Source organism: Enhydra lutris, unplaced genomic scaffold (genome assembly GCF_002288905.1).
Source record: "Enhydra lutris kenyoni isolate GAN:26980312 unplaced genomic scaffold, ASM228890v2 scaffoldscaffold6, whole genome shotgun sequence".
In the NCBI taxonomy this organism is placed as follows: domain Eukaryota; kingdom Metazoa; phylum Chordata; class Mammalia; order Carnivora; family Mustelidae; genus Enhydra; species Enhydra lutris.
In genome coordinates, this window is record NW_019154090.1 from 31266602 (window position 1) to 31282722 (window position 16121).

Genomic DNA, 16121 nt, shown 5'->3' on the forward strand with positions numbered 1-16121 from the left:
TCACAGAAGTGAAGGGAGGGCCCGAGCACAGGTCCAAAGGAGCAAGTAGGAAGATCCTAGGGGCTTCACTGCAGGAACTAAAGTTGCTCTAGAAGGCAAACAGTCTAAGTACTTATTCTATCCTTCAGCTGTTCTGATTAATATACAGTGATCCAAGACAGTCCAGGGTCCAGTTGGCCTGGCTCTGTTCATGCACCTAGTCCTTGGCTGGGGAAAGGATGACATTTTATTTTACAGGTCCCCAAAGACTGTACCCAACAGGGGAGAGAGAACATCTGCCACCCTCACCAAAATACTGCTCCCAAAAGTAGGAGTTGGGCACTGGGCAGCTAGACAACCCTACCCCTCCACCACACACACCACACACATTAACTCTGGCACCCTCTGGGGAGGAGGAACCTATACCACGATGCTCTGGGATGGCGGGAATTTTAACACCGTATGATGATTTGGTGAGTTTGTGCCAAAACAAAACAAAATAACAAACAAATCTTTTCTCCAAATATACAGGGAAAATGGGCAAACCACAAAAAGAGGAAACAAAAATAGCTAGATACAGTGAAAGTAAACAAGTGACCTGGAAGACAACACTGAGGAAATCAATCATGTCCTCCTCACCACCCCCGACACCATCCCCGACCCCCCACAGGTCTGATAGGCATCTCAAATGTTTTAGCCAAGGAGCCCTACCTTCAAATCACCCAGGTGCCCCCAATCTTTCATTTTTTAAAACATGTAATACCTCAACTAAATAATAAGCACGTTGAAGACAGAAGCTGCTTTATTCTCCTAAACAAGCCCTTGGCAAAATATTTGGTCATGGTTATCCCTTAAAGAATTACAACATAAGGGAATTCCGTTCAATCAGACTAGCTAAAAACTAAAATATAAGGTTCATACTTTACATGGTGCATACTTCCATTATTACAGAAAAACAGCTCCTTATGCAGATTTTTTTTTCCTTTTTCAAAAAGTAGTTCTTGTTCCCCTTCTACTAAAACATATTTTTCCAAGGTCAAGTCTATTATTCTGCTGCTATAGAATCAGGACTGTTTTTAGTATTGCGATAGATTGAACTCAAGGAGCAAGAACAGGTACAAAATAAATCCAAATTAGGTAGAATTTTACACACTAAATTTAAGAGCGGTGATTAATGAAATAGTAAAAACATTGCTCAATACTACTAAAGCCTAGTTTTAAAAAAAAAGATCTTTGGCAATCTAATCAAGGATAACTCCCTACTTCATGTCAAAGAAAATATTAAAAACAAAAAAGTGATTGTATCTCAGAAGATTTTACATATATATGATATCCAGTATTTGTATGTGTGTATATGTATTACATGTTATATAATATATACACCACACTAATACAGACTACATACAACATATGGTTGTATGTAGACAAATAATTTTTTTAAAATCTAGGAAAACTGCCTGCTTTTCCCCCCAAATATAAATTTAATAAAAAAGTAGAGAACACAAACAGGCTATGACTAAAGAAGAAACTGTGAGGGCAGAAAAGAAACACTTGAAAATATGTAGTTTTATAGGGGTGCTTATCAAACCATCAACAGAGGATACTAACATTATACACACTGTTCCACATGACAGAAAAACCTGAAAGGCTAACTCAAGTGACTTTATAAAGCGATCCTGATGGTCTCTAAAACTAGACATAAATAGCAGAAGAAAACTAAGTCAATCTCATTTATGAATATAGATAATAAATTCTAAACGGATCAATCACTGTCAAAAGAACAATAGGTTTTATACCAATTATTGAAGGGTAATGCAACATTAGAAAACGTATCAGCATCATTCACTTCATGAAAAATTAACAGATTAAGTGAAAAACTATGATTGTTTTCTAACTCCTCAAACACTCACTGAATAAATTCCACACCTACGCCTTGGGGGTGGAGAGGGGTTGGGGTCGAAGAAGAGATTCTTTAGCAAATCAAGAAGAAATTTCCTTAATTTGATAGAAACCCCAGAAGCCATCATACTATTTCCCATTACAGTCAGTAAAGAAACAAGGATGCCTACAATTGTTTTTAGTTACTGAAATAAGACAAGATAAAGAAAAAGCTGTGATTTTAAAAAATTAGAAAAATGTACTTGCAGATACGATTAACTAGAAAATCCCAGATACTTAAATAACAAATAATTTGACTGAATTCAGCAGAGTAGCTACAGATGAGATCAATAAACAAAAATTAACTGTGTATTATTGAAGAAGATATGTAAGGAAAATGGGAATTAAAACTCATTCTTTCAAATGTAAGAAAAAGTATACAACACGTAAATGAAAAAACTCATTTTCCGAGAAGACGTAAAAATTCTGAAAAAAATGGAGGCACACTGTGTTCTGGAAAACCCTATTTTTAAAACATTAATCCTTCCCACATATTAATCTAGAAAATCAATCCAACACTGTTCAAAAAAATCCCAAGGAGACTTTTCTGGCACAAAAGATGATTCTATGCTATTAAGCAAAAGAATACATGGACGATTTCTTTTTTAATTGAAAAGAAACAGGCAACTGACCTATCACATATCATAATATAAAGTTCCATGAGCTCTTTCTTACTGGTAACTTGTGATTAGTGTAATACTCCTGAGTATCGCTGACTGTGACATAGATCACTGGAGGAAGTGGGATGGGAGCAGTTTTACAGGAAGGAAGAAGAGCGTTTTGGCGGTACACACGTGAGGTGCCCATTACACCTCCAAGTGAAGATGCGGACACAGAGCTAGAGGTGTGAATCTGAGCTTAACAGGAGAAATCCAGGCTGCAGAGAGACACATTTGAAACGCTGGGACAGACTTTTGCTATACACTTTTAAGTTTTCCTCCTGTGACATTACATTAGTTTAGCTTTGCACACGTGCAAGTTAAGTTTCAGAAACTCACTTACCCCATCTGCATTTCTGTTTTTGGTCTGAGCAGGTAAGATGGATGTCTGGACCAATTTAGTAGAGGATTAGATAAACTAATCTTTGTATTTATTATTCCTGTACCAATACTACTTTCCTCATTATTTTAAAGTACATTTCTCTGGGTGTGTGTATAAACGATGAATTTTGGAACACTGAAAAAAATTAAATAAAATTTTTTAAAAAGTACATTTCCCTAATTTTCCTTTAAAATCCATTAAAAAAAAAAATCCTTTCCATTATCGGGATGGTTCCTTCATTCTCTCAACACTCCACAACTACTACCCTGGCCTCTGAGTTTACAAAGGCCATACCCCAAAGAGGCTTCACAACTACCCTGACCTCTATCCACTCCATTCTGCAATGGCTCAAGAGCCTTGCTTTAACCTATTATCTCTTCCTAATCTCCAACACACAGAAAATATAAAACGCTCTTAATCATATGCTCTCTTGCATTTTAAACATTTCAAATCCATTTCTCAAACTATATAAACTCAGATTATATTTGAATAGACTTCCACTCAGGAACAACAAAATAATCAATGTTCTTCATATGTACGTTTTGCTTCCTACCCCCAAAATACACAATCCAAACCTAACATGCAAAAAGAGTGAGTTATATCCAAATATGAATTAAAGGCCTCCACTGCCAACCCAGACTACCAAACCAGTAGAAACGTGAGACAGAATGTGGTCAGCTGTGAAGAGGAAGCACCGAGGCACAAAGGGCAGTGACGCTCCACCAGGGTTAATGAGACAGCGGGCCCACAGGTCACCTGAGTCCTACCCGAGGCAGCACATCCCGCACTCCCAGACCACCAGCTGCAGGACTTAGGTCTATCAGCCCAGGGAGGGCCAACCAGGCCTGCGGGAGAAACTAGACCTCACCTTCCATTGGGTCCCACAGTTGTCCTCATTCAGCACGGAGCAGAAAATTGGTTTACGGTAACCTGTCTGTGACCTTAAACAACTGGGGCAGAGTGGGAACTCCACGAGGGTACATGCAGACACACATGCACACGCATGCACACGAGCACACACACTCCAGACGACATAGCCAAGCAGGCCATACAAAACTGTATGCAGACTGTGAAACAATCTGAGTGAGGAAACTAGGATCGTTGCCACCGCCATTTATTTGTCTAGTTCATACCTAAGGAGAGAACATGATAGCAGTGCTAGAAATGCAAAGAAGTCCCTGCCCTTAAGGGGCTTACAATCTTAGGGAAATAGAACAGGCACATAAAAAGACCGTAGAAAGCACATGCTAACAAATGCCACAAGAATTCAGAAGGCAGCGTAGTTTAAGAACACGGGGTTAGGAATCACAAAACCCAGTTTTAGTCCCAACCTGGTAAGTCAGTTAACTTCCCTGGGTTTAGCAGCCCAGCTGCGAAATGAAGTCGTGAGATTGACAGGCTGTAAGCATTTGATTGCATCATGATTCTGATCAAAAGCTGAGCCAAGTTTTATGGAGGTGGTGGCACCTGAGCTGGACACAGAGGGAAGACAGAGAAGGCATTTCGGACAAGGAAAGCGGCACTGAGGTAGGCGTAAGTGTGGGGTTTGGAGGGGCGAAAACACAAGGGACGATGGGAGTGAGGTCATGGGTGGCTGTGGTAGCCCTTAGGCACTACCAACACAGGAATGAGCTGTATTCCTCAAATTTACATCCAGTCAGTTACAGTACATAATTCCAGAGAGTAGAAAACACCAGAGAACAACGGCGGCATTTTATCGAACATTGCACTCGATTTCCAGAAAATATAAAATGATTTTAACATTATACCTCTACATTTAAAATGGACATCAACAAACTGTTCCAACTGTCAAAAAATGTAAACCAAAGTTTACATTCTTAGTAAACATAATTAAATCTCTTAATTCAAAAGGACATTTGATACAAATTATATTATCCCAACAATTCCAACATTTATTCTCTACCGTGTTACGCGCACTGTGGAAATAGAGAGTAAGACGGGTTCCCTGCCCTTGAAAGAGCCCGCAGCCTGGTAGGTGAGACGAACAACTACGTCTACTTAAGAATGTGCTAGGACGCAAGGCATGATCAAGGTACGAGCATACGGCTATGGAGTAAGAGATGGATTCACACCTTTCTGCTTAACTTCCAGCAAGAACTCCAGAGAGGCTGATGGCTCAGCAGAAAGGAGTGTGGCAGGGAGACAGTGTCTGTGGGGAGGAGAGGGCTTCCAGGCAGAGGGCACATGGCTACAGACAGGGCATAGTGTAGGAGCATGGCATGGCCAGGGCCTACCATGGGTATAATGTGGCCGGAGCAGAGTGTACAGGGCAACAGTTAGTGATAAGGAAGCCTAGACTCAGTCCTTTAGCAACGGGGAGCTACTGCTATGCTTCAACTGTCTGCTAACCCTGGTTTGCAAGGTTGGGAAGGGACAGGAAAGAAAGGGAGCAGTGAGGTTCTGTTTGGGGCATAAGTAGTCCTTGTAAGTTCTTCGCTGCAAATTACACTGTTCAGGAAACTCCCCCCTCTCCCCATCACCTCTCCTTTCCTTTAATGGTCTGTGAGTCTTCAACATGGAGCTGCATTGCCACTGGATGGAAAGGCAGAAGGGAGGAGAGCAAACGAACAAGATCAGAAACGCACACCTATGGCTGATCAAGTTACCATAAGGTAATGGTCACTGTATTGTACAAAGGTCTACAGACAAAGAAAATGAATTCCTTTTTAGGAGTTTTCTAAAACTGCCTAACTCACACCAAAGCATGGGAAAATCTCATTCAACGTGGGAAAAGTATATAGAACACTTACAGAAGACTGCATTTCCTAAACTCTTTTCCATTAAATATAATGGTGTTACAGCCCAACAGCACAGGAGTTCAAAGCCTGTCTTCACACAATTAAGACTAAACCACAATTGCATTGTTTGGCTTTAAAAAATAAAAAGATACAACGTGTAATTCCAAATCTTAGGTTCTCAGCTAGTACTAAAATATGTCAGTGCGTGAGTAAGTTGCCTAGTGAAGAACACGCAGGAAAAAGTAGATGCAAAGAAACCATCACTTTAGGGCAGGATTCCAATTCTTAAATTCCAATTTCTCATTATAATAGTATAGAATCAATTCTACAAAAGTAATACCTTCTTGAAATTTCGTTTTATAAGGAAGAAAATAAATCTGTATATTTTATTTAACATTCATTCTTAAGTTACAGTTATGCCAAAACAATCAGTATCTAACTAAAGAAACCTTTGTATAATCCTAAAAACACACACATACATTTAGAAGGCTCTTCTACATTTCTAAATAAATTACATGCCTCATATACATTAACCAATAAAGAATACCAATATGAGAATTCAGGACATTTATTTTTCTGCATGGAGATTTAACTACTGTACAATACACACACAACAAACCCACAAAGCAACGGTGTGTAATAGGTAGTGAGAGACACTTAAAATAAGCATACTGAAAATGCCTACAAACAGGCTTTTTTTTTTTTTTTAGCAACAAAATATTTTCAGTCCTTGACACCTTCTCACACTCACCTAGCACCACAGATGCAAGGACTTACAGTAAACACGTATAATCTCATGCTTAAAACCTAAAGCATGCACTCAATAGGATTTATACATTATGATCTACTCTATTAACTACATAGACATACTTCTAGTATTTTATACATTAAATTACCCTGCAGCATTTTAACATTTATGCAAAACAAATTTTGAAAGACTTATGAAGCAAGTTTTCAAGGATCACCTCCAGGCTGTTTACACAGGCATTGGTTTGGTTAAGTGGGAGAATGGCAGCAACCTCAAGGTTCATACTGAATGGAAATGTTGTCTGTGCATGTCAATCCATGTAAAAAATACATATATACATAGATGGCACAAAGATTTGTGCAGTTGGAATCACCAGTGCAAATGCATGCATTTGAGGTACTTATTTTTTCCATGGTCAGGTATAATTATGCATAGTCATGTTCCCCAAGTGCTAAATGTTTCAGACCTGATCAAATGAAAGCTGTAAGAACTGTAAATATAAGATATTTATATAGTTAATTTCAAAGCACTATGCTTTTAATGAACATCTGTTTAACATTATATGTTTAGATATTTCGTTTAATATGTTTGCCAACCAATAAATTTTCTCACTGGAAAGAGACTGACTGGTAATTATACCTGGCCAAGTGATTTTAAATAGCATACTTGAAATTCGAGCAAGAATTGTAGTGAAAAGAGTAAAATACTTCATTATTGCTTCATTGGACGGAGAAACCTAGAAGGCGTAGATAAGACGATGCTCGACGATGAAAAGGGAATACCCAGAACAGTGGTGCATGCCCCCAGATGGCCTCTGTCCAGTAAGAACTAAGCACTCTCAACATTATCGATGCCGTTGGCATCCACATGGATATCAGGCTCCCCACACAGAGATGAGGGAACAAAGCGGCTAACAGTGGGACACAAACAGCTCTTAAGCTCTGGCAATTCTTGCTTCAGGCGTTCCAACTGCTCCACTTGGAATATATTTGGCTGTTCAGGCATCCAATCATATATCCTATGATGAAACAAACACAAAACACAAAAAATAGTACAATTTTATGGTCTACATAAGATCCGTCTGCCTTAACCTTTTCAGGGCAATCTGATTACAGAATGCCTGGAATATCCATTGTACGAGAGCCCACCTCCCTTTTAAAAGATGTAAGTTATCAGTTCAGTTTAAAAATACTTCTCTTCCATCTTTCCAACAACACAGAATAGCAGCATTTCCTTTTGTGCCCATAATGAAAAAGAATGGATTACAAAGCAACTGAATCAGAAAATGAAATAAACCTGTAGTTTACTAGTGACTGATTCGTCAGGTATCTTCTCTCCAAGCCAAGCAACTGGCAATGCCGCATTTTACCGATGGGAAGCTATTAAGAGGCAGGGTTGGAATTCATACCCAGTTGTGACTTCAAAGCACTGAAGATCTGGACTGTGAGAACTGTCCTAAAGTTGTGCAGCCTAGGCCAAGGTACCTCTAGTTGAAAGGCCAGAAAAAGTCCCATGTGACAACGGCAGCACTGCACTGCCCATCAGCAGAGAGAGGATGGCCTTTCAGGCCTAAATGTGAGGGCCAGGCAACTCATGCTACAGCAGAGGTCGTTGTGACATCATAGTAGGAAAGAATTTCTAAGAGAGTGAGAAGTGACCTCTGGGTCAAGATATCAGACCAAAATCAGAAGCAACTATACGTTCTCTGTATATTCCATTAAAAAGAAAATAAAAGGATTTTAAAAGAATCCATGCGTATGGGGGGGAAAAAAAAGAGACACACAGCAACAAAATTTTGGAAGCTGGAAAACAGATGCATAAGTAATAACAAAGTGTTTCAGTTAGCAGAACATAAAAGGCCAAATCACAAGCCAGTAGTGGAAAACATGAAAAGGCTGAGTTAAAAGCAGCACCAGATTCCCCTAGAACTGGGGAAAGAGGGGGGTGGCAGCTAAAACAGGGAGGATGAGTAAAGGCTCTTGAGCGGCATTAAACATCTCCCTTCCTTCTAACTTCCTGCCATGAAGGCTGCCCGGCACCCCGCTCCCCCACTTAGGTTGATTTGATTTCGAGAACTTAACAGAAAACCTCTTGGAATGGAGGACTAGACCACCAGGTGAGGGTTTGGGCGTTTTACAAAAGCCACCAGCACCAGGGGAATTAGAGACAGTCCATACATATAACACATGCAAAATTCAGAGACATGCCCTCCCTTCCCCAGCTCTCTTCCCTTACCTGAATCCCAAGAACCCTGGGAGCCAGATCTGGGTCCTCTAGGTAGTTTATATAGACTCTTCTGTGAGGAATCTGGTCAGCCAAAAAGTAAAGTTCTAAATCTACTGACAGCAGAACTATGACCAAACAGGCCACCCAGATCACCCCTCAGTGAAATCCAAGTTAACAAGCCCCATTCACACATTCAGGAGCCTCTAACAAGCATTTAGATCCCAGTTTCTTACCATGAGAAGCAGCCAAGGATTTCCCAACAACCGAGGAAAGCTTCTAACATGTAAGATAGTGAGTCAAAGAGAAAAAAATTCCAAAGACACAAAAGAAGTCCTTGATGCCTTCACAGAAATAGTTCACTGAACCAAAACAGGATGTTATACGTAGAAGAAAAAAGAGCATTCAGAGAAAAAAGACAGTTCTTAAAATTAAAGACAGAAAAAACGCAATAGAACGGTGGATGATAAGGTTGGCAAAATCTTTCCAAGTAGAGCAAAAAGACAAAGATAGGAAATAGGAGAAAACGTAAGAATTAGAAGTCTGGTCCAAGAGTGAATAGTATGTAAACTAAAGGATTTCTATAACGGGCGGGAGGGGGGAGAACCCAGAAAAACAGAAGAGACAAAAATCAAAGGATAATTCACAAAATCTCTGTGTCTTCAAAGACACATATCAACAGATTAAATGGGCTGCTGTGTGCCCAGCACAAGGGATGGAAGGAGACCCACACCAAGATCCATCTCTATGAAATTTTATAACACTGATGACAAAAAGAAGACTCTGTAAGCTTCCAGATAGGAAACAAAGAAATCACATGTGCAGGAACAAGAATCAACATGGCTTCACACTCCTCAATAGTAACACCGAAACTGTGAATGTGACAGAGAAATGCTTTTAAAATTCTAAAAGAAAATTATTCCTAACACGAAATTTTATGCCCAGCCACAATACTTCCAGGCATGCAAGACCAAACATTTACTTCCCTGTCTTCCTTTCTCAAGAAGATACTAAAGGATGTGTTCCATAAAAATGACAGGGAAGGGGAAAGATCAGGACTACAGGAGATGGGAGCTCTGACACAGGAACAGTCAGGGAGCAGTCTTCACTCAGGATGACAGCAGTACCCAAAGAAGTCAGTGAGTCTAGGAGCAGTCTGAGTAAAAAGGAAGGCGTGTGGGGGACTACCGTCACTCCAAGAGGGCCAATGCCACTGGACCAGCATTGTACCCTAAGGACAGAGCGCCCTAGCAGGCCTGATTCAGAATCCTACTTACACACGGCTTAACCATGTGTTGATGATAATAAATTGTCAGGTAGACAGTTTGTTACGCACTGGCCTTCTCCTGAGAACTGGTAGCAGGCTACAATGGGTACAGAACCAAGGAATACAGAACCATCCACTCCACAGGACATTAATCCTTACATACTCTTCTAATACATGACCCACAGACACCTTACAATGGGTTGCAAAACAACTTTGCAAAGTTAAGACTAGCATTTAAAAACATGAAGGCCAGCGGCAAAATGGACTAGCATTTCAAAAGTACACATACAAACAGAAAATGTCCGAGGGCCATTATTTTTAAAATTCTGTTTCAGGTACGTACTTGTAGATATACGTATCAATGTGTGCACCTTGTCATAATGTAGAATGCATTTCTAGCTGGGTTGGGTCAAGAAGGTTTGAAAGTCATTGGCCTAGAGAAATTCTACACATGTTTTCTAGAAGGCCTGGTTCAACAATGTTTACAGCAAACACTGCAAAAGCAAAAACCTAGCAACTACCTAAATGTTCTCATACAGAATAAATTGTAATAGAGACATAGCCATGAGTATTATACAGCCACAAAGTTGAACAAATTATAGGTATATACAACAAATAGGTTAATTTTAAGAACATTATCACAAGTGAGAAAAAAGTACAAATAAAGTTTAAAGATAATATATTATTTAGTGATAGAAACAGAATTTAAAATTTTTACAAAGAGAATAATAATTTGATAAGCAGTTTTATCTGAGGGAGGAGATAAGGAATTGGATTAGGGAGAGGCATATGGGAGACCTCAAATCTAATGATAACATTCTTTAAACGGTTGTGTTTGTTACTGAATTTATTTTTTAATCATTTGAGCAGGTACAGTAATTTTTTTAATAAAAAGAGGAAACACTGCCTAATTACTGAGGCAGTATTTTCCCCATACCAAAATGAGACAACAACCAGTTGAGAAAGGTAAATTTAAAGGTCATCTTACTCTATCAAAAATGCAAAAATTCCAAATACCAGCATATCAAACATAGCTCTTTATATGAGATAATGTACCATAAAACCACGATTAAATGTAAAATCTATAATATGTTACTGCCTTTGGAAAGAAGAGAAAAAAATCAGTTTTGATCAACTAAAACACCCACTCTCATGAACAATTCCCCCAACGTAAAAGAGATCAAAGGCTCCAAAATCATGAATTGTTCAAAACCTTCCCTGTTATGTCTAGATTTGACAATAAGAAAAATAATAGCATAACCACATTATGTGCCAAAAGAAACAGCTAAAAAAAACATTAGGGTGGGGCACCTGGGTGGCTCAATTGGTTAAGCGTGATTTTGGCTTAGGTCATAACCTCAGGTCATGAGACAGGTTCCACACACTGGGCAAGAGTTTGCTTAAGACTTCCTCTCCCTATGCCCCCCACTCTGTGCCTGCATGTGCTGCGCGCTCGCTCTCTCTCAGTAAAAAACATTCAGGCACAAGAACTCAGCTAAAAACAATGAAAGGGATAGGCATAGGGAACTGCTGGCTTTTATTGTAAACCTTGCACACACACACACTTGTTTAACTAAAACATTTTAAAAACCCCCAAACTTTTGCAGGTAAACACAACCCTAACAGACCCTAGCAGAAGCCCCGTCCTAGGCTATCTCCTCAACGTCTTCCACACCTTCAACACAGTCCTGCCCTGAGTCACACTATTGCTTCTGCCTAAAACTCAAATCCTGTCAAAGCAAACAGCCACTCTCAAAATCCAAATCCAGGCTTCCTCTTTGAAATTATTCTTACTGACCCAGGCCAGAAAGAGCTCACTTTCTTCAGGGCCTTTAATATCACAAAGCATCTTCCTGTTCTCCATTACATGTCACAATTTGGTTCCAACCAAGTTAAGGCCCTTCAAAGGATCTGTCTCACAAACCATTTTCTTGCCAGAATATATTTGCAATCATTCCTTCCTCTTCCTCCAAGAAAAATCTTCAAAAATTTTGCTAAAGCCAGCATTTCTTTCAAATGGTTACTGTAAAAATTTTATCTTCTTTTAATTAGTTGGAAGGGTCTATCATAAGTGATATTAACTACATAGGACAAACAGTAAAGTGAACTAAATTCAGGGAAAGTATTTTTAAAAGCAGGCCTGTAAGAATTTCATCACTTATTCTTTATATGATGTTGCTCAAGTATTACGAAGCCTGCTAATCCCTTAGCAGACTAAATGACATCCCACCTAAGCCAAACTTTCTTTATATTAAGAAATCTTTTAATCTCTCAGATCAGTGGCTCTCAAACTTCTATCATAAACATCTAGGGAGCTTATTAAAAAAGGAAAAAACTTTTGTTCAACAAATATTTGAGCCCCTACTGCATGTCACATATTGTTCTAACTTTTGGAGATATAGAAGTGAACAAAACAGGCAAAGAGCCTGTCCTTGTGGAGCTTATGTTTGTGTGGGTGTGTTGGGGTAGGAGATGGAGGAAGAAAGATGTCAATCAGCTCACGTGGGGCCTTGGAAGGACTCTGGATTTTACTCTAGGTGACAAAGAGAACTGTGGTAGAGTTTTAAGCAGTAACAGGATCTGACTTCAGTTAGAACAGGCTCCACTCTGGCTGCCGCGCCGGGAACAGAGAGCAAGGAGGCGTAGATAAAGGAGTGGACGGTAAGCAGACAGACTTCAATAAGCCACATGAGAAGTGAGCTGGTCTTAGCAGACAGTGACAGTGGTAAATACGGTGAGTGGATACATTCAGGTTATATTCTGAAGACAGAATCAAAAAGATTCGTCTGACTGGTTTTAGAGTATGAGTTTAAGAAGAGAGCCACAAAAGACTCCCAGGATTTGGAATGAGAAACGGGAAAGACTGAGTTGTCATTTATATTGAAATAAGTCTATAGGAAGGTTAGGTATTGATAGCTGGATATAAGAGTTTAGGCAGTCAGGGGAAAGACACAAAGGTTGGAGATTAAAAAAAAAAAAAATTAAAGAATAAAGGTATGAAAAGACACAGAACTGGATGAGATCCCCAAGAAAGTTGGTGCAGAGAGGTCTGGGGGAGACAGCCCCCCAACCCTCAAGATGACAGTACATCCGGTATAGAGCCCAGTTATCCAAATGTTTAATAAGCTTCCCACATGGCTGTGCTATACTCCAGAGTTTGAAAAATTCCACTGACAAATGTTAAGATAAACCTCAGGCTGAACTACAGAATTTTAACTTAACTAAATTTAATATTATTTTTAATTTTATAAAACAACTATTTTTTTTCTAACAATCCATGGAAACTTTTCATGAAAAACAAATACCTATCATAAATTAGACCATTAACTCCAAGTTCCTTCAGTTTCTTTCTGTTTTCGGGATCATTGGTATCATCACCCCAGCAGAATATGACCAGTCCCTTAGCTTTTGCCTCCTGAATATAGGATGGGTTTCTGAGCAGGTCTTCAGTATGAGCATTGATCCCCTAAAAGAAGAAAAATTAGTTACTCATGAAAAAATAACTTATTAACTGCAAATGCTGAAGGGTCATAATCTACATCAATGTTCCCCAAAGTAGAGTGAGTAGAGAAAAAAAATGTTAGAACTTTAAATTTGATAAAATAAATTGGAAGAAAAACTTCTAACATATTTTTTCAGTCTAGCCATTTTAGATGATTCATAAAATACACTCAGAAATCTATAAAAACTCACCAAAACCTAATATTAAATGTCAACTGAACTAACATTAAAAAAAAAAAAAGACTAAAAGAAAAAAAAAGACTAAAAGAAAAAAAAGACCTACAAAAATTTACTTGACCTAGGCCTGCAAGAAAATATTTTGTTGCTCATTTAACTGCTTTTCAGTATGAGATCTAATATCCTTATTTAAGTAGAGCTATAAGATTGTTATAAATGTGTCAAAACTAACCAATTAGATGTGTAAAATAACATGAAAACATATTTACTACTGCTCTCAGACATTTCTTAAAAAAAAAAAAAAAGCAAGCATAACTTACTAGGAGGTTTTCAAACTGTGCAAAGCTCATTGCAATGGGGGTTGTCCGAGATCTGAGGTCCATGAGTTCAGGGTAAATATCAGATTTTCCTTGAGTCAGAAATAATATGGGGTATTTGTTCTGCTTCTGCCGAACCCTAAAAAAGACAATTTAAAAATACTTTTCTCATCAGAGAGAGAATTCTAATATATTGTTTTAGAGTTTTAGGAAACTAAAAATATAAAGAAACCACCTCCCCCAAAAGAGCATAATCCCATTATTGAGATATAATCACCATTAACATGTATTACACCTGTCAATCAGAAAGAAAGATTTTAAATCATTCTATACAAGAGGTGAAAGATTCTCAGAATGGGCATAAGAAAGCCTTCGAAGGCTTATGAGTTCGTAAGGAGGATGTTACATGCCTATAAAACGAAACACAGGGTGTGAGGTACTAGGATCCAGTGGGTGTAGAGTTCATTGGAGGAGTTGGCAGGGCATCCTGCACCTAAAGGGATGTGAAAACATATGTAACCTGACTAAGAGGTCAAGTCAAGGGTGAAGTCTGGGCAACCTTCCTACCTTCAACCATAATCTTTGTACCCTAAATCCCAGCTACTATCTAAGGGTGAAAAAACTGAGTATTACTCACATTGTGCAAATATCTGCATCAAATGAGGAAAACACTATTCTCCTCTTCCCAGAATTTTCTAAGACAGTTTTCAAAATTATATCCAAAAACAGATTCATGTCAAAATACGTTGATAAGTTACCATCCCACATTCCATCCTATGTAGAAGAAATAAATAGGAAAACAAAAGTCATTAGATACCCTAGAATCATAGTGCCAGAAAAAAAATCTTGAGATCATCTAATCTAACTCTTATTTTACCTGTGGAAATCAAAGGCCTAAGATTAAGTAACTTGCCCAAGACCACAGAGCTACTTAGTGATTGTGCAGCTGTCGTAATTCAGGTAAAGACACATATACAAAGTGATTATACCATCAATAAACTTTTGCTTTAATAAAGTTAACAAAATAAAAGCTAAAACCCTGGAACTCTGCACTCTAAAATATTAAAATAAATTAATATTAAAAATATTTAAAATATTTTTATATGGGGTGCCTGGGTGGCTCAGTCGGTTAAACGTCTGACTTTGGCTCAGGTCATGATCTCAGGGTGCTAGGATGGAGCCCTACATCAGGCTCCAAACTCAGCGGGGAGTCTGCTTCTCCCAAACTATCCCCACCCCATGTTCATACTCTATCTCAAATAAATAAGTAACATCTTTTTAAAAAATAAAATATTTATATAATCTTCATGAACTGTAAGACAAAAGGGCTTCATTTGCTAATTCATTATCAAAAAACCCAGGTAATTTTTTTTTTTTAAAGTAGGCTTCATACCCAGTGTGGAGCCCAGAAAGAGCTTATAGTCATGGTCCAGAGATCAAGATCCGAGTTGAGATCAAGAGTTGGATGCTCAACCAACTGAGCCACCCAGGTGCCCCCCACAACAAAAAAACCCAGGTAATTACTAATCACTAATTAAAAGCTTCATTCTTTGGCTCTTAAAGTCATATCAAGTACCCTTAACAAGTAACAAAAATATTCTCTAAATATAGCTAAGACACTAAGAGCCCTGCTGATATTCAAATATTATATGTTTTATATACCAGTCATTAAAATAATCCTAAAAGCTCAGAAAACTAAAAATCACTTATTAAGAAAAATCACTTACAATGTTAACTGGGACCAGGTTATCATAAACAGCTACTTAGAAGGTAAGATTTGAGGGCAGTTATAGAGTATTCTGACAAAAGAAATCCAGGATATTGCTCTGACTGCCCAATCACACCTGAATTAAACCCTTTCAGCAACCCCCAGGCCCAAGAACCCTCTTCCCATGCATCCCAACCATTTATACATATCCCCATTGATATATTCAATAGTTAATTGTTTTCCTCAACTAGACTGTAAGTTCCAAGAAGGTAAGGTTTATTGTTTGTTCACAACTTGAACCCAGCACCCACAAAATGCCTCATTTTCAATATAAACTTTTGAACAAAAAAATGACTAAATCTGGGAATGATTTACAACACACCTATGGAAATTTCTTTTCTTGGTTAACTATTACTAGCTACTACTGCCACCTAACAGGACACTGCTTAGGGAATTATTTAAA

At 38.5% G+C, this 16121-nt stretch overlaps 1 protein-coding gene across 2 annotated transcripts in view; it reads right to left on the minus strand.

Moving 5' to 3' along the window:
• Window positions 1-4061: 4061 nt before the first annotated feature.
• The window catches only part of LOC111141391 (glycerophosphocholine phosphodiesterase 1), a 52971-nt gene continuing 40911 nt past the window's right edge, over window positions 4062-16121 (minus strand). For both annotated transcript variants that reach the window (XM_022493902.1, XM_022493903.1), the window contains 4 exons: window positions 14588-14724; window positions 13954-14089; window positions 13261-13421; window positions 4062-7483 (listed from right to left, as the gene is read on the minus strand). In XM_022493902.1, the coding sequence (XP_022349610.1) occupies window positions 7294-7483; window positions 13261-13421; window positions 13954-14089; window positions 14588-14724 (624 nt within the window). In that variant the 3' untranslated portion in view covers window positions 4062-7293. The remainder of the gene's footprint in view (window positions 7484-13260; window positions 13422-13953; window positions 14090-14587; window positions 14725-16121) is intronic.